General features: G+C 43.0%; 1 protein-coding gene across 1 annotated transcript in view; it reads left to right on the forward strand.

The window, feature by feature from the left end:
- Positions 1-19,449, forward strand: part of ANKS3 (ankyrin repeat and sterile alpha motif domain containing 3) — a 1,450,330-nt gene that overhangs the window by 1,367,343 nt on the left and 63,538 nt on the right. Inside the window, exon 16 of the mRNA XM_044089324.1 lies at positions 7,926-8,019. Within this exon, the coding sequence (XP_043945259.1) occupies positions 7,926-8,008 (83 nt within the window). The 3' untranslated portion in view covers positions 8,009-8,019. The remainder of the gene's footprint in view (positions 1-7,925; positions 8,020-19,449) is intronic.

The raw sequence follows: 19,449 nt of genomic DNA on the forward strand, positions 1-19,449 counted from the left end.
AACACTTGTTTGCAATTTTTGTATCTGTAAATTCTGAGTTGAGCTGAATAATGGTTCCTGTGCCGGTTGTCATCCCGTCAGATCTTCACATTTTCCAGTCCTCATTACTCCTTTCTGTAGTTTACAGAATACTGGCAACAGCTGATCTGGAATGAGCACATCCATTCTTGCTAGAGAGTAGTAGAACTGAAATTGCAAGCCTTTTTTTCAGCTCAATATGTAAATCTATTTCAGGCTTTTAGCTCCTGTGCTACTCATAATGCTCTGCCCTCTAGGTTCCTGTCCAGATATCTTTTCCTGCTCATCAGTTGCACCACAGCCCTAGGGTAATTTTTGTGGGCTTTTTTTTTTTTTTTTAGGCGGTCTGTGCTTTCAGTCCTCCCTTAGGTTTATGCATTCTTTGCTACTGCTTATCACTTGCTAACTAGTTCTGTGTTATTGTTTTACTCATGTATATTTATGAATTGCTATTCTTATATTTCTACAGTGGTTAACTACTCATCTTTGTCTTTTGCTCTGGCAGTTTTAAAGCCATTGGTCAGTTGTTCCCATAGTCTGCCTTAGGCATAGGCCAACTAGGCAGGTGCTAGGGCGCCGCTCTAGTAGGGGTGCTTTTCCATTATTTATTTGGTGTAGGTAGACCAGGATAGGGGCACCGGGTGGTGGTGGTGGGGGGGGGGGTGCCATGGAGTCCTTTTACCTAGAGCACCAGTTAACCTAAGGCCGATCCTGGTTGTTCCCACTTGTTTGTAGTTCTGAAATTGTTGAGAACAGTCTTACTAGATTTCTGTTCATTGCTGGAATTTAATCTGGTAGTTTGTTTTAAGAAAATGGTTTGTCATTTATGTATAGCTGTACTTTGAAATGTGGCAACAAGAATTCTCTTCAAGGTAACTGCACACTGTGTGTTATTTGTTTATGTAAGGACCACTTTTAACAGAAGTCTGACATTTTTGTGTCTTTACTTCATAGACTATCAAGAGTTGGAAGAACAAGCTAATTTCGAAAGATATTAAGGGTGGCTGTTTGTCCACTCCTGAAATGCTCCAGCCTCAGACACAGTCTTAGGGTTTACTGCATCAGCCCCAAGGACGGAGCAGCCTGAGTCTCTTGACGCTTTCAAATATAGACAGAAAGATGAAAAGCATGACAGAAATAGAGAAGAAGACCAGGGGCTGGAGGGGGACAGAAGGGTTGGCACTAAGGGTGTTTCAAAGTAAAACACTCAGCAGTAAGGAATTCCATATCATGTCCCCCTTCTACATCTTCAGCTTTCTTTTAACTGCCTGTAATTGTGGTTGAACCATCACCTCTTAGGTTAACCAGACAAGAAAACATATCATGTGTGTCTGACGCTGATAAGGAAACATTTTCCCTCTAAACTTTCATCTTCCATAGCATTTAACTCTTGTCTGTAGTCACTCTGTTACTGGTAATATGCAGTAAAGAAGGTACTGAAGACTTGTTTGAAGTTGGTTCTGCTCCTTACGACCCTAACAAAAATATAAGTAGGTCTTCCATGTATTGACCCATATGTGGAAAAATCTCAAACAAATCTGTTAGCCTCTTTTCAAAACAGACTGTATATAACCTTTTTATTCCCATCATAGGGAATTTGTTTTACACATTCCTCCCTTTCCACAAATGTCTAGGGTATTTCTGATTATTCATAAGGGCTCTTCAAAAAAGTTTTGTGACAAATCCATTTTGGCTCAGGCAGTATTGGTTTTCCCTTTTAAAGAATTAGTCAAGAGCAATTACCACAAGTTTCTCACAATTTGGGTATACTCACACACAAGACAGCGAGTTTTTCTGCCCACAGTCTATTACATCTTAACATTTTCTACTTAGATTCTTAACTTTTTAAGCACCTCATTTTTTTGGGTTTGCGTAGCAGGTACTAGAAAATCTTATTTGGTTATTTGCAAGATTTTTCTAGTTGATGCCTACTTAATAACCAGGGCCCTATCTGGGATTGTACCACTGGTATTATTATATAATAGTGTAAGCTTCTAGCTTCTGGCCTTAGTACTTCTTTGATAAGGTACAAGTTGCTGCCAATTCAGTATGCCTGCCCATAGATCCACCGCTTTACTAAATATTTTCTTAGCAAAACAGTTCTGATAGGAGTGTTTCACCCGAGATGTCTTTACTAACAGGCTGCTTCTTCCTGGGATTTTAGCTTACTCTTGAAAAAGTTAGTCATCTCCATATAAACCTGCTCTTCTGGCATATTTTATTTATTTATTCATTCATTCATTCTTTGTATTTGTTTCCCAGGGTAGAGCAGTGATCTCCATGGACTTTTTCAGACTCAGCCCAGGGGTGTTGTCTAGTTAAGTGACTTACCCAGAGACACACAGTTAGGCAATGGAGGCCAAGGTATTCAAAACTTGTACCACTGGACCCCAAGAAGGAGTTCATTAACAGCTCCTTAATCTTCTAATACAACTGCTAAGGTTCATTGCATAGAAAACTCTTCTTGTATTTGCTCTGATATTTGCAAGAAAAGTGTCTGAGTTACATGCATTTTTTTTTTTGGTTGGGTAAACCCTTTCTGATGGGTGTTTAGAATAGATGCTGTATAAGAACACATCCCTCACTCATGCCCAGGGTTCTTCAGGATGTTTTTTTTTTTTAATCATGTCATCAGTCTTCCAGTGTTCTAATTGTAATCTTCCAAACCATGAACAAGAGTCCTTATACTCTAAACAGACATAGGCAACTCAGCTATTATCTTGACAGAACCAAGCCTTTTAGAAAAGACTTTCAGCTGTTTATTTCTTATGATGGGACTTAGAAGGATAACCCATGTCAGACAGACCTTTCCAGTTGGTTGCCCTTTGCTTTTACCTTTTTGTTATACCCACCATGATGAATAATTTCCTAGCAGCACTGAATTCTTTACTGGCAGATCAGAAAAGGGAGGACTAAAAGATTTCTATAAACAATTATGTGGTCCTCAGACAATTACATGAGTTCAGTTAACCAGAGCTGCTCTAAGTTTGGCATCTTTTGCCAAAGGTCCAGAGTGAACTGCTGATATCCAAGCCATCCAAGGCTGAAAACAAGAAAATAAGTATGTCTTTTGATTTTACTGTACTTTCTGAACTTTTTTTTATCAAACTGCTGCATTATTTCTGTTTTCGCTGCCTGTGACATCATCATTCTCTGCACTTGATTTTTTTACTGTACTGTTATACTGTATAGCATAGACTAAACTCGTATGTGCTGAATTTAGCCTGTTATTAATACACTTCAGCACTAAACCAGCCATCTTATATTAACAAAGGCTCCCCTGCACCCTTGTGGCACACAAGTGTGGATCCAGCCTTGTCTGAGCTGGGGATTGTAGGAGGAAGGTTTATTGTGTGCTTTCCTATTGGTTGATTTGCTTAAAAATGGTTTATTTTGCCTAAATTAAAGCCTCGAGTTTGCATGGGTTTGGACTCAATTAACTGCAACTGCTGTACCTTTGGAGTCTTTTGCCAGAAGTCCAGAGTGAACTGCTGATATCCAAGCCATCCAAGGCTGAAAACAAGCATATCATGTGATTTTACTGCACTTTCTGAGCTTTTTTTTTTTTAATCAGACTGTTGCATTATTTCTGTTTTTGCTGCCCCTGACTGTATCATTCTCTGCACTTGATTTTTTTTTACTGTACTTGTTACCCTAGATAGCACAGACTAGACACAGATCTGATGAATCTCACCTGTTACTGATGCACTTGAGCACCAAACCAGCCATCCTACATTAAGAAAATTTCCTCTTCATCCTTATGGCAGAAGAGTGTTGCTCCAGCCTTGTCTGAGCTGGGGATTGCTGCAGGAAGGTTCATTGTGTGCTTTCCTATTGGTAGATTTGCTTAAAAGTGTTTAATTTTGCCTGTTTAAGCTTCGACTTTGCACATCACAGCAGGGGTTAGCGGTGCCCTGTATAGATGCAAATGCCTTGAAACACAATTTTTCTCTGGACATCTGTCAGTGGAACCCTCCTAACTTCCCTGCTGCACTACAGGCAACTCAGATGCACACTGAGCAGCGTTGCTACATTTACCATCCTCAGCCTTCAATTGAACAACCCTTGTTAGTCCTAGTGGAAAAACTGGACAAACTAGCCCACTCCCTTCCCTAAATAGCACATACTGTAAAAACCAGCAATAATGGATAGGCAATTTCCTATAATTTCTTCGGCCAGCCTGATTGACATGGGAATACTGAAGCAATGTAGTGATTGCCTCATGTATACTAACAACCACTTACTCCTACAAGAAATTAATACCCTATGTGAGAGATGCAAGTACACTATAAAACTGGAATCACTTCTCTCGTGTAATGAACTGGATACTAAATTGGTTGTCAGTACACCCTTTTCACCTCTCACACAAAATAAAGACATGACACATAGACTGACATACATGGCAGTACTCAGTAGAAGTATACCAAAAGATCAGAGACCTCCCAAACGTAAACAATGTGCACACACTGCTATGCAAATAGAAACCACTACATGTAACACATGCAACTGTGTCTCAGCAAATAAGCCCATATGGCAAAACACCTCTAAACCTAATGTCCTGGTCATAGGTGCATAGTGAGACACACAGATGTCCCCCCTCACCAGATTGGACAAAGAGAAGGTCACGGTCAGCTGCCTGTCAGGTGCCAGGATCCATGAAATCATGCATGCACTCAAGTCACTCAACAACAAATACGGTTATGACTCGGTCTTAGTTCATGTTGGGGTGAATGACTTGAGACATACCTCTCAGGATTACATGAAGACGAGACATGACTGAACTCTCAGATTATGTGTACCAGGCAGGTATGACCCTAGCCCTAAACATCTTTCTACCTTCACCCAGGATGATGCCACAGTATAAACAAAACATGATTAGCTTCAACAATTGGCTTAGCTTCAGGTGTCACTCCAGGGGAATCCAGTATCTGTTAGACTGGGATGACATGGTCGACAGGCCACGCTGCTTCGGCAGAGATGGTCTGCACCTGTCTCCTAGAAGTTCAAATACTGGCAAAGGCACTTGCCTCCCCGTGCCCAAAGAGGGGCCCTTAACTGACCCTGGAAACTGTAGACCCATAATTCTAACCAATCTCATCTGCAAGACCATGGAAAGAATCATCAGTAACCTTATCAACAAGGATAGAGGTGACCTCCAAACTCTAGACCCAACCCAGTTTGGCTTTGTTAAGGGTAGATCATGCTTATTAAACTTGGTAGACTTATTTGAGAAAATTTCCAAAGTTATAGGTGAAGGTAAGACATTGCATACCACCTATCTTGACCTAGCCAAGGCTTTTGACACAATCCCCAGTCAGTTATCATAGAGAAACTCTCCCAGCTGGGAATTAACCCTTACGTCACTAGATGGCTAGCCAGTTGGCTTACCGACAAAACACATACAGTCAAAGTCGGTGACTCCACCTCTACCAGTAGACCCATCACCAGTGGCATAATACAAGGATTTGTGCTGGGCCTTTTACTGTTTAGAAGCTATTTCTCAGAAGTCCAAGCTAAAGTAGACGGCCTTTGGCTTACCTAGTTCACTGATGATTGCGAATTGGGTGCAATTATTGAGTCCCCCAATGATAACATATTACAGGAGGGGCTAACACAGGCAAATGATTGGTGCCAAAGCAATGGTCTAAACTAAACACAAAAAAGTGCATTATTATTCCCTTTGGCCAGGTGGAAATTACCTGCTAATTACAGTATTGACAGCACCCCCCCCCCAAAGCTCAAACTTTATGGTGCAAGACCAAGGAACACGGCTCGATAGCAATCTGAACTTAGACCACCAAGTTTCCACAGTGGTAAGGAAAGCCTTCTACGTTGCATACTTCATAAGTAAGGGCATCGCATCTAGTTTTAAGGATGTTATAACTACAGTGTACTCTACCCTCATCAGGCCACTAATAGAGTACAGTGCTCCCTTTTGCATGTATCTCACCAGACACCTGCCTCAGCTGTAGATAGCACAGAGTTTCTCACCAAGAAAATACAGGGCCTCCAAACCATGACATACATGGATAGACTGAAAGCCCTGTCACTGTACTCTGTATTGTGTAGGCTGCTGGGAGATGACTTGTGCGTAGCCTACGGGGCAGTCTCTCAGCCTGCCGTAATGGAAATGTTGCACATCTGCAAATCTAATGGCACAGGAGTCACTCGCTCTAGGGATCTTAACCTACTTTTTGACATTAGCAGAACATGCTGGAAAGACAGAGATATGTCTCCCAGAGACTGCCGCTTCTGTAGAATAAACTTCCAGTTCACGTGAAGCAGAGCTCCTCACTGACCCTATTCAAGCACAACCTAGACAAATGGATGGGAGACTGCAGATTAACCTCAGAGGTAGCACATATGTCCCTCATGGACAGGGGTAGTCAGTGTTGACCATAGACTCGCTCTGTGAATTATGTCTGCCTAATAAGGGCAATTGGGGCAACTCAGGATTAACATGACTAGGCTTGTAAGGGCTGTAGGGCTGCTAGCCTAGTAACATCATATGATCCTCTGTATACATCTCTACAAGCAATTTCATAATAGATTTTCATTGGGTGCAATGCAGAAGGTGCATCCCAAGCAGGATACAGTTAAATAGCCAAAGGCTATTGTAGTTCTGAGGAATTTGAACATGTATTGTTATGATAAGTGCAACTCATGCAACTATGTTTTGTAATCTGTTGAGATTAAAAGGAGGTGTTGCGCAGCAGCACACTTCCTAACTACACCAAAGGGATACAGCAGTTACATGCATAGAGATGTTTCTGCTACATTTCCCAGTATTGCTGCTGTTCTCCCCAGCTGTAACAGTTCAGTTCAGGCCCACACATAATTTAGTAAAATGCTGCTTTGCTTTAACTGTTTTTCTTAATAAGCTGCTTTTGACAGTCAGTATTTTGTGTTTATTTAGGGTCCTTGTGAATGGTTGTCAAATCCAGATGGAAAGGGTTGCTGCCTACAGCAGCGTGAACACAGCTGTACCATACAAGAGGGTGGTGGTCTATAAGACATTTGCAAGATTTTTCTGCGCTATGGTTCTGGTGAACATGTAATGGTTGTTCCTCCTCTTACTGTTATTAAGTGTTACATTCTGTCAGTCTTTGTATTTCATTTAAGGCTTACACATAAGTCAGAGTGATTTTTAGGACGTTTTAATGGAAGAATTACAGACTATTTTAGATGTGGAGGGTGTTCTGTATTTTGGGGCCTTGCAAGGGGAAATATTGGTACCAACAAACATCAGCTAAAGAGGAGGAAAGTGGATATATTAAGCTGACTTGGCATTGCTAATGACGTGTGGCACATGTGTGGGTGAAATGAAACTGGCAGATGCTGGGTTAAAAGATATTGTAGGCCATAGTCTAATAAGAGAAATTCTGAAAGATGGCCCATAGCTGAGGAAGATAAAGAGTTCTTAGTATTGCTGTTCCCCTTAGTAAGTAGTTGATTAAGGAAATGGATGGCTCTGAAAGCAGAATTTATATTATCATTAGTTTTAGATGAACTGTTTGTCACCTAAAGTCAAAACAAATATAACATTCTTACTCAGAAAGCTAAAGAACTCATTGTCAGGCAGTTATCAAATGTTTATTAATATGTACATGTGGCCAGTAGTACATAGTATTGCCTTAAGATCCGTGATGAAGTGAAGCACCAAATGATGTGAAATGTCCCTTTACGTGCAAGGTACACTAATGTTGCACTGTGGCTTATTTTTGCCTTTTTTTCTGGGTAATCGAGAGCTTTTGTGCTTTTGAGTGATGTTCTGGTTTGTTTGCTTGGATTAGTATTTTTGAGGGCTTTCTTAACTTACTTATAACCATAAAACACACTGATATTTGACTGAGGTATCTAATAAAATGCATTAACATTACTGTTCTTTTTTTGTTCATGTCTTCCAGGCCAAGCCCTGCAAGTCTTACAGCAGAATTTAGAAAAGCTAAAAGCACCAGATAAAGGGAAACCGTCTTGGACAGAACCCTAGCACTTGGAGCAGTAAGTGCAAATTGGTATATAGAATAGACCTAATGGGATTAGTACTTCAAATGGTTAAAACAAAAGAAAATGTTTGCTTTCATACTTTTACTGGTTAAATCTGTTTGCTTTGCACTGCTTGCTATATTTGTTTCTGTAGCTGCCATACTGCAGAGGCTTTACAGAAACTGAGCAACTGTTGTGTGTCTTAGGTCCTGCCTCTTTCAAATCCTGCTGCAAAATCTGGTTGGTTTTGAAAAGGTTGAACTGAGTTTTTATTAAAAGGAATTTATTCTTTTGAATATTTACTCTTACTTAGGCAGTACTACAAAGATGTGCATACAATGTACAATCTCAGGTACTGCAGAAACACATAGTCATTGCTGTAAAGACAGATTATGCTGAAAAAGTGTCATAAAGCAAATGTAAATTTTCTGCTGCAAAAAAAAAGTCTAGCATAAAATAAATGCTACTGCTGTGATGCTGTAAAAGTCCCAAACAAAGGAAGAACTGCATCTTTGAAATCTCTTCCCTGCTATGTAAAAAAATATAATTTTGTAGAGATTCAGTAGCCACTGTGCCATATTCCTTCTTTACGTGGTTTTAGAAACTTAATGGTTGAACTTCATTTCTTAGTGAGACAGTTTAGTCTGATGCTGCTTTTTCTAAGTGACCACAGGATACTGCGAATTATTTGGGTTTGAATTTGTTTTTTTTGTTCAGCTGATTTCCAGACAAAGCCTTTATTTTCTGCAACAAGGTTTGTAGAGTTGATTGCCTCAAACCAAAGAATAAAGAACTCATTGTCAGAAGGATGTCATGTCTTGGGTAGATATTCAGAGTAGAGCATAGTTAGCATTCTGCCTTAAATATATAAAGCAGTTATGCAAAGCCTACAGAGTACCTCATATGCAAAGCCATGGAAAGACTTGTCATGGAATTAATCAGGACATAGGGAACTTCCAAACACTGGACCCACTTCAGTTAGGATTCGTCAAGGATGGGTCATGCTTTCTCAGCCTGGTGTATTTTTTTTTGAAAAGGTCGCCAAAGCAGTGGATGAAGGCAAAGCGGTATACACCACATACCTCTACCTGCCCAAAGCTTTTGACACAGTTATCAACTCGGGCATAGTAGAAAAGCAAACCTAACTAGAAATATACTCCTTTGTCACTTGGATTGCCAGATGGTTCACAGATAGGACACAGAGAATCAAAATAGGGGAAGTTGCCTCCACAAAGAGACCAAGCAGTAGTAGAGTCCCCCAGGGTAATATGCTGGGCCCTCTTCTGTTTGGCATCTACTTTTCTGAAGTAAAAGCCAATGCCAATGGGCTCTGGCTGACTACCTTTGCAGATGACTACAAGCTAGGAGCACTCACTGAATCCCCAATTAACTTAGGGAAGGTTGGCCCCAAATAAGTTACTGGTGCCAAAATCATGGTCTGAAACTAAATGCCAAAAAATGCATTATTGTATCCTTTAGGAAGTCATCTACCACATTGACAATATGTCCTTAAGAGTTTATTCAGAGTTTCAGGATTTAGGAACTTATCTGGACAGTGACCTAACTGTTAACCAACATGTGTCTGTTGCTGCAAGAAAGTCATTCTGTATTGCACAGTTTATAAACAAGACTGTGTCTAGATCTAGGGATGTCATTGTCCCCCTTTACTCGTCCCTCATTAGGCCAGTCAGTGAATATAATACCCCTTTTGTCATATATCTGTCCAGACCCATACAAGAAGTGGAACTCCCCCAGAAGTACCATACTAAAAGGATACAAGTCCTAAACAACATGTCCTACATTGACCGACTTAAAAGCCCTGTCACTACACATGGCATCTTACAGACTGCTAAGAGGTGACTTTGTCTGGCATTCAAGGCATCCTCTGACCCATTACTGATAGATTTACTACATGTCAGAAAGTGAAATGGCATCAGAAGTATTCAGTCTAGGGATCTTATCCTCTTCTTCAACATCAACAGGGTGGGAGGTTGGCATAATGGTTAAGGTGTTTACCTTACAGATATAAGGTGCAGGATTTGATTCTCATATGCAGTAATTGGTTAGGCTTAAAATGGCCCACAAGGGCATATAGCCTAGGTCTAATCTATGAACAGAATGGTTTGGAGGGAGAGGTATATCTCGCAAAGGATGCCACCACTGTGGAACAGACTCCTCATCTACATAAAACAAAGTTCATCCCTGTCCATGTTCAAGTGCAACTTAGATCTATGGATGGGAAACAGAAAATGTACCCCATGATTGTCCTCTGTATTACTAATGGACAGAGGCAGCTCCTAAATGCTTTATCCCATGCATGGGTCCTCTCAAATCTTCTATGGTATGATCCTAGTTATTCTCATTATCAATAATGTATAATTATCAACTATGGGATGGCTAAGACCAGTCTGTAACCAAATGGGATAGTTTATTTCGAGCAACAAAGTGGAAACTGAGTAAGCTTAAAATGGCTTGCAAGGGCAGCTAGCCGAGTACTTACCTATGAACCTATAAATGTCTCGAGTTTTTCCCACTAGGGTACTATGTATCTGTCTTTTGATTCTTTTTGATTGCAGCAGAGGAGTGAGAAATTTTATTTTCCCATCACAACTGCCAGATGTTTTCCCTGCATTCTACCATCACTTCTCTTTGAAGTATGACAAAAGGAGGTACTGCCAGCACAGCTAGCTGGATTTTTGTAAATAATTGTATGTTATTTTTAATTTATTTAACATTTGTTAACCGGGAAAGTCTGACGTGGAACAAAGCCAATTTTCAGCAGAGGTCCAAGGAGAAACGCTTCAGATGCATGTCTTTGTAACATGGGAGGAAACCCACACGAATGCAGGGAGAACATGTAGACTGCGCACAGAAAGCACTCCAGCTGAGAATCAAAGCGGAGAATCTCTGGCTGTGAGGCGGCAACGCTGCCACTGCACCACTGTGCCGTCTGTCAAACTGATCTATACAAGATGCTTGTGTTACAAATGTTTTAGAACTGTATGTCGTGTATATCAGACTTCTTTGTACAGAGGTTTGTGTTGAAAAGGTATTTGTGGAGTACTGCGTTTGAGATGTGTCCACAGTGTGCCCTACTGGAGGAGAGCAGAAATGTGCATGAACTTTTGTAAGTGTTTAAATGTATATATTTTAACAGTGAAAATTGGAATACAGGAGGTTAACCTCATTCCAGCAAACTTTAGAAAAATATCTGAAATTAAATTACTTTATAGGCTACGCCATAAAGATGTTTTAATGCAGCTAGAGACATAAAGTCTGTACTTGGAAGCTTTTTGTATTGTCTTTAGGGTGAACTAATTGCTACTTTGGAAGCATGAAGGAATGTAATTGTTTTATGGCTTCCATCATCTGTCAAAGATCTGAGCAAAAGCCCTTGTATGAGTATTTTCAGAGGTAGATGCTAAATACTTCCTGCTTCAGCAGTCGGGGTTTGCATGAGAACTAGAAGTCGGATGACCAGAAATTATGTCATTCTGCAAGCTATCCCAACAGTAATATTTTAGATATTATTTTGAGAATTATCTTAATGAGACAGAGCATTCTGCATTCTGTCTTGGACCTGACAGCAAAAGTATGAAGCACTAATAGTAAGTTACTAGGAAATAATATAATTCTCTTGGATACAGTCAGGTATATAGCGAAGCTTAGTTTAGATTTTGTTTTCTTTATTTGTGTGAGCCTGTACTGCAATGTTATTTTAAATATTTTCTGTGATTTTGAACTCTGATGTCACTGTGAATATATATTTAGTATTGTCTTGATGTCCTTCTATTCCCATGTTGCAGTATTCTGCATATGGGTTTATCCCTTCAGTCTCACGTACGTATGGCCAGTATTCAAAAGCTTTCAGTCCCATTTTGGTGCGTCAGACATCAGGCAAGGTTGCGGAACCTGGGCCGTAAAAGTGACGTCGGCACGCAGCAGCCCTCAGAACATTTCAGCCGCCATTTGTATGCTAGGTGTTCCTGCTACCGCCGACGTCACGCTCGTTTTTGAGATAAGTACCCCGTTGGGGAACCTTTTTTCAGTCCTTCCTTATTGTAACATTGCTTGTTAATGTCATCCAGAAAGGGAAAGTGTCAGTGTGGATGCCAGATCCCTCATAACGATGCCCACAATAAGTGTTTGTTCTGTTTAGGTAGAGCTCACGACTATAAGGCCTGCCCGAGTTGCCAGGCGTTCATGCAGAAAACACTGAGTAGCTGGCTGCACGAGTTAAATTTGTATCTCGAGAGCCAACACCTGAAGCTTCTTATGCTTAGAATGGAAAGTCTTGCCGACGTCCCCCCAGAACCGTCTAAGAAGAGGGCCGTAAGGCCAGAAATTTATGGCCTTCGACTTCTGCTAAGCCTCATCTGCCCGACTCCCAGCCTGTGGCCGACATAGGCCTGGTTTCAGGACCGGTTCCGAATCTTCTTCTGCAGAGGTCATGGGTACCTCTAAGGATCCACAGACGAGAGTACATCTGCCAAGGCTATACTGGCGCCGTTAGCCAACGCCAGGGGGGAACCAGCAATTCATGGGGAGTCGTCAGAGACCTCTGCTCCTTTACAGTCCCCAGTTTTTAGGAAACCGGCCACCACCCCTTTAAAAACAAAGGGAGAAGAGAAAACATATTACTCCCTGTTTTGAAAGCATGCCTGACTGGCAGGCCTTCAGTCAGAGCCTCTTTAGCACCTTTATGGCATTGAGGCATACATCTTCTTTCACCTCCATCACTCCTCTTCTCCTAAGCCTTAGGCCCATGCATACAGACCAACTTTTTAAGGATGAGGAGGTCCTTTCAGACTCCTATGAAGAATCTGTCTCCTACAGTTCACAACTTTGGGATACGGATCCTCTGAGGAAGAGTCCCTGGACCCTGATTCGCCAGTGGAAGATTTAACATTTAGTGAGACTATTAGCAGGATGAAGGAACATTTCAAATGGGATTCTTCAGAAATATCTGAGGTACAAAAGAGGTATTACGACCTCATTCAAATGGAAACACCTAGCCCATCTGCTGTTCCTCCCATCCTCCCAGCCTTCCTAGATGCCTTTTCTTCGGCATCCACTAATCCTGACTCTCAGCCTCCTCCATGCAGACCAGATAGGCTGTACAAAGTATCTGACACTGCTAAGCACCTGATAAAGTGCCCCCCAGCTGACCCAGCCACTGTCATTGTGGCCACTGACAAAACCACCAAATTATTACCCACAACTACTATTCTCCCTGCCGACAAGGACAGCAAGACCATTCAGAGAATAGGGAAAAAGATTTTACCTATGCTACACTGGCCTTTAGAGCCACTAGTTACCAGAACCACATGGCTAAGTATAGCCTATCTCTTTTAAAATCTGCCACCAAACTTTGGCAGATATTCCAGATTCCCCTGACAAAACAGCCTTGTCCTCCATTCTGGGTCTTGCATCTCAAGTCACCAGACACTCCATTAGGTGCAGCTGTGATGCCGCTTAATCCTCTGCTAGGTCAGCAGCATCAGCATCTGCCCTATGCAGATATTCCTGGCTGTGCCTACAACCCCTGCAGATGATTTTAGGGCCAAGCTCATGGATACGCCCCTGGATAATGCTGCACTTTTTGGATCTAAAGTAGCATACCTCTTTAAATCACTGTAACAAAAGGGCAAAGAGATGCAGGACCTCAAACATTTCCTGGTCTCACCAATTCCTAAGTTCCACTGGAACTATCCTTCCAAAACACAGTGTATCAGGATACAATTCTGGCCTTACCCCAGTGCCAGACCTCATAAACATACCAGAAAACAACCTCCTATGTCTAGAGCACCTTCTGCATCTAGCCAGAAGTCTTCCTTTCAGGACAGGGCAGGTAGCATCTGACTACCTGCCACCTCTGCCTCAACCTCCCCCTGTACCGTGCCCCTGTCTGCCTGCCTCTCTCATTGTCTCCCTCTGTGGACCCAGATCACCAAACACAAATGGATCCTGTCTATCCTCAAAGAGGGCTACTACATGACTTGGCTCTCTCCTCCCATATGGAAGAGCATTCCCCATTCCCCTTCACAACAACTGCCCCTCTTACAAGCAGTACTGCAGACATTACTAGACCAGGGCACTATACAGTCAGTTCCCCCCCTCTGCAAAAGGAAATGGGTTTTATTCAAGGTTCTTCTTGGTCCCAAAAAAAGACGGACCATGGTGACCCATCCTGGACCTTTCCTACCTTAATCTCTTCCTAAAGGTACCCACCTTCAAAATGCTCACCCTGCCTATCCTTTTCCCCTGAATACTCCACAGGGATTCATGGCTATTCTAGACATAAAGGATGCCTACCTCCACATCCCTATCAAACCCTCCCACAGGAAATACTTAAGATTCTTGGTGGACTCCTCTCATTGGCAATTTTCTGCCTTATATTTTGGTCTTTCCACTGCTCCCAGAGTCTTTACTAAATGTTTGACTCCAGTGGTAGTCTGTGCCAGGACAAAGCCTGGATGACATGCTCATCCAGGCCCCCATCCAACAAATACTTCAAGATCATCTCCACCTGGTGATCTCCGTATTGCAGTCCCTGGGATTCCAGATAAATCTGCCAAAATCCCACCTCCAGGCAACTCAGGACATTGCCTTCCTGGGGTGCAGATTAAGAACAGACCTCATGGAGGCTTTCCTGCCACCCCCAAAGGTGAGCTCCCTGTCAGACCACCTCCTCCAGGTGCTCCAATCGACCCAGTTGATGGCAAGACAGCACCTGAAACTATTGGGTTACATGGCAGCCACAATACCCATGCTACCTTTAGCAAGGCTCTACATGAGGAAGTTGCAGTGGTACCTTCACTCAGTCTGGAAACAATACAACCAGCCCTTGGAGCACACTGTACCACTTCTTCTCTGCTTAAAAAAAGAGGTACTTTGGTGATGGGACCAGGTACAAAGAAACCCAGGACTCTCACTACAAGCACTACAACCCACCCAGGTCATGCACACAGATGCCTCGGACCTGGGCTGGGGAGCTACTCTAGGACTAAGACAGGTGCAAGACTTGTGGCCGGATCACCTAAAATCAGAACACATCAGTGCCAGAGAAATTAGGGCAATCCTGCTAGCCTTGCAGGCATTCCAACCTTTCCTCCTACAGGGGACTCTTCCGATATGTACAGACAAGACAACTGTACTGTGGCATATCAACAAGCAAGGGGGGACCAAGTCTTACCTACTATGCAGGCTAGCTCTCTTGGTTTGGAAGTTGGGTACCACACAGGGAATCTCCCTACGAGCGACCTACATCACCTCCCTCTGCAACAGAGAGAGACAGATTTATTGATCAGAACCAGCACAAACAACCACGAATGGATGCTGCACAGAGAGGTCTTCTTGGATCTGGTCCACAAGTGGGGTATATCTCAAATAGGCCTGTTCACCTCCTCCCTCAACAGGCAACTTCCTGGGTTTTGCACCCGAACACCAGAACCACAGGCACTGGCAACAGATGCCTTCTTAATGTATTGGAAGGGGAAATATCTATATGCATCCCCCCTTCCCTCTCATTCAGAAAACCCTGCTGAAAATACAGCAGGACAATCCAAAAATCTTGTTGGTGACTCCCTACTGGCCCAGACAGCACTGGTTCCCCTTACTTCTTCATCTGTCCAAGGGCAGTCACTGCATGTTACCCCCAGAGTGGACCTCCTCACACAAAACAAGGGATCATTAATCCATCCACAGTGACAGATGCTCCACCTCACCCTGTGGCTGATAGGATTCTGATTCCATTTAGACACCTTTACAGTAAAGACATGCTTGATGTCCTGCAGCAGGCCAGGAAACCTAATACCAGGAAATCGTATCTCTCCAAGTGGAAAAGATTCACTGTTTGGTGTCACAAAAAAACAGCTGGACCCGCTTCTTAGCTAACCTCCCCTAGTGCTGTCCTATTTGTGTGAGCTACTGCAGTCAGGACTGGCTTACTCCTCCTTTAAAGCCCATCTGTCTGCTGTTTCTGCCTGCTTACCTCTAGACCCCCCCCCCTTGCTTCACGACTACCTTGCAAACCTTTCCTCAAATTAGTTTTACACCTTAGGCCACCAAAGAGACCCATTCCCCCTCCTTGGGACCTCAACTATGTGTTAGAGAAGTTTACACTTCCTCCCTTTGAGCCAGCTTATAAGGACTCCTTAAAGCACTGCACCTGGAAAACCATCCTGCTGGTGGCTCTTATCTCATGCAGGAGAGTATCCGAACTACAGGCCCTTATGGCTACACCACCCTTTCTAGTTTTCCACAAAGACAGGGTTACCCTTAGGACACATCCGTCCTTCATCCACAAAGTAGTCAATGACAGGTCCCTAAATCAGGCCATTCAGCTACCTCTTTTCTTCCCTAACCCACAGGGCGACAGTGAGAGAGTGCTGCATTCCTTGGATGTGCATAGACAGATCAGATTTTACCTGCACAACACCAAGGCTATCAGGTAGACAGACCAGCTATTCATATCCTTTCATCCCAGAGCTCTGGGTAAGGCAGTTACCAAGCAGACTGTTTCTACTTGGATATCAAAAGCCATTACCTTTTGCTACCAGTTTCATGGCAAGACTCTGCAAGGAGCGGTAAAAGCTCATTCCAATAGAGCAATGGCATCTTCAGAAGCCTTCTTCAAGGGTTTGGATACCCCTTCTGTTCTGGAAGCGGCTATTTGAGCAGCAGTCCACACCTTCACCAAACACTACAAGCTTTACTTCATCTCCAGGACCAGGGCAGGTTTTGCCAGGGCTATCCTGCATGGATTCCTGGAATCTGCTTCTAGACCACCAACCCAACCTCAGTGAGCTTTGGCACTCACCCATATGCAGAATACTGCAACATGAGAATAGAAGGACATAGAAAAGTTATATAAAGTCTTACCATAACCATAGATGTCTTTCTCTTCCATGTTGCAGTGTTCCTTCCCACCCACCTTCCCCTTTCATCTGCTACATTTCTTCCCTTTCTGGATGGCAATGCTGTAGCATTGCCCTTACAGGACTGACTCCGAATGGGGCTACTCGTCTAAGGGCTGGTGCATGCTGATGTCACTTTTATGGGCCACGTTTCTCCACCTTGCCTGACATCTGACGCAACAAAGAGGGACTGAAAGCTTTTGAATACTGGCTGTACATATGCGTGACTGAAGGGATAAACCCATATGCAGAATACTGCAACATGGAAGAGAAGGACATCTATGGTTATGGTAAGACTTAACACAACTTTTCTTTCTTTTATTTATTATTAAATATATTTAAACCTTTCATTGTGACTTATCGGTGTAGGGATATTTACGTTTTGAGAGTACTTGCTTATTTATTTGGTGATTCTGTGTGGGCCACTCCCAGTAGCCTTGCTCTTGGTCAAACTACCTTTTGTGTTAATATTACACAGTAAGATTGGACACCCTTTGTTAAGGTGTTAAGGGCCTTAAGGTAGCTGGCAGAAGTGACTGGTGGCAGTAAAAACTACCTTATAGTCTGGGCAGAACAGGGCATAGCTAGTAAACCTGTGCCAGCCTTTCCAGGTGTGTGTGTGTGTGTGTGTGTGTGTGTGTGTGTGTGTGTGTGTGTGTGTGTGTGTGTTTGTAAATCAAACCTCAAAGAGTGTGTGTGTCAGCTACTTGAGCAGGAACACGAAGCACTGGTTGGACAGACAGGGCGCTGGAGGTCTTTGCTTGATCACTCAGCTGAGATCTCAACTCTGTAGCTGTGCCAGTGGGGAGTCTTAGAGAGAGAAACCAACCGTGGAATGACTGTGGTCTCTGTGTGCTCTTAAGGGAAATTGCACTTGATGCAGAGAGCTGCATCTGGAAATACTGTGTGTGTGTGTACCTGTTATCCTCTTGGTGAACGTTCCCCCACAGGTGCCAGTAGTGAAGGTTGAGGCTTCTTGATTAATGGTCCAGTGGAGGGTTGTCACATGAAGTATCACTGAAGACAATTAATTTCAGGGATTCATTGTTCCCAAGTGGAGTGAACTTTTACATCTGCTATCTGATGCTGTCAATCTTAATTCATTCTTTCTTGACTGTTGTCAGTTCTGACCTTCAGAACCGACTCAACCATTATATCAAGCTCGCAACAGCCAGAAACTCTCAAGCCAAGGCTACCCATTCTGCCTCTCTTCCTTTCCCCTCAGATCTCGTTTGCCACATAGAAAATCGGACGCGTCAGCCATGCTCTCAGCTAAGTGCTAAATTTTTTTATATATATTTTTATATATTGTCTCCTCTTTAACTATTTAATTGTTGCCTCTCCTTGATATTTGTTGTTACTGCTGGGTTTTTGGTGTGAGTGATATCTCTTACCTTGTCAGTAAAAGCTTACTTACCATTGTTGGTGTAGGCCTCTCCCTTCCCTCTTCCTCTGGTAAATTCTTAAATACCATCATTGGTATCCTTTTTTACCCAACCATTGTTGGTACAGTTTTAAAAAATAAATCTTTACTCTGCATTTTCCATTAGTTTGTTAGTTCTGTTAGCATGCATGTGTGAGTTTTGTGTCTGGGCATGTGCCATCTTGTATTTTTGAAAGATGGCCGAGAAACAGAAGGGAACCACAGGGTTCAAGCAATGTGAGGAGAGTGGCAGGAAGGTGCCCAGCTTGGATGGTAATCTTTCTTGTCTTTATTGCTTGGGGGTGCTACATAGTGGCGGGAAGATGCCCAGCTCGGATGGTCATCTTTCTTGTGTTTATTGTTTGGGGGTGCTGCGTTTGGAAATTCAACCACCATGTGAATCTGCAAGGGTTTCAGTGCTCGAACTCTTGCAGAGAGGCACAACAAACATCTTCATAGGGCTGCTAAAATGCCCTTTTGGTTAGGCTTTATCTGAGGCAGAGACATCTAAGTCTCCCAGAAAAGAGCCCAAGAAAAGGAGTCATTCAGTTCCTGCGTCTTCTAAACTACATGATTCAAAGTCTACTAAGGGCCTGGTACCGACTCATCCCTCGGGACTGAGGCCCAAGATACCAAAATCAACACCAGCTACTACTGCTCTGGCACCGAAGCCTATCACATCTCTCACGGTGCCGAAGACTGCTGAAACTTCAAAAATTCCTACAGCACCAACTTTATCATCGGTACCGGTGACCCTCTCAGCACCAACAATAGTTTGCCCTAGCATAAAGGTTACTTCCTCCCCTGCAAAGCAAATTATTGGTCAACCAACCACGGTGTCAAAGGTCGAGAGTACACCCAGGACTAGGTACTCCCCATCTATAGACCCCCTTCCTGGGTCAGCAATTAAGCCCATTCATTGAAAGGCCAGAATCGCCCTTGGGGATGTCCGTCTGTTCTACCAGGAGTCTTTCAGAGCTTGATGTAGTCAGATTAGTGGATCAGCTCTTGGCAGCCAGAGGTCTTCCTGCCCCATCTAGGACCTCTCTCCCTTCCAGAGCCTAGGTTTACTCTCCAAGAACTCCCACCTATCTTCCTCATTCA

The sequence above is a fragment of the Protopterus annectens genome, chromosome 12.part0 (assembly GCF_019279795.1).
Source record: "Protopterus annectens isolate FY-2018-M chromosome 12.part0, PAN1.0, whole genome shotgun sequence".
Lineage (NCBI taxonomy): Eukaryota > Metazoa > Chordata > Ceratodontiformes > Protopteridae > Protopterus > Protopterus annectens.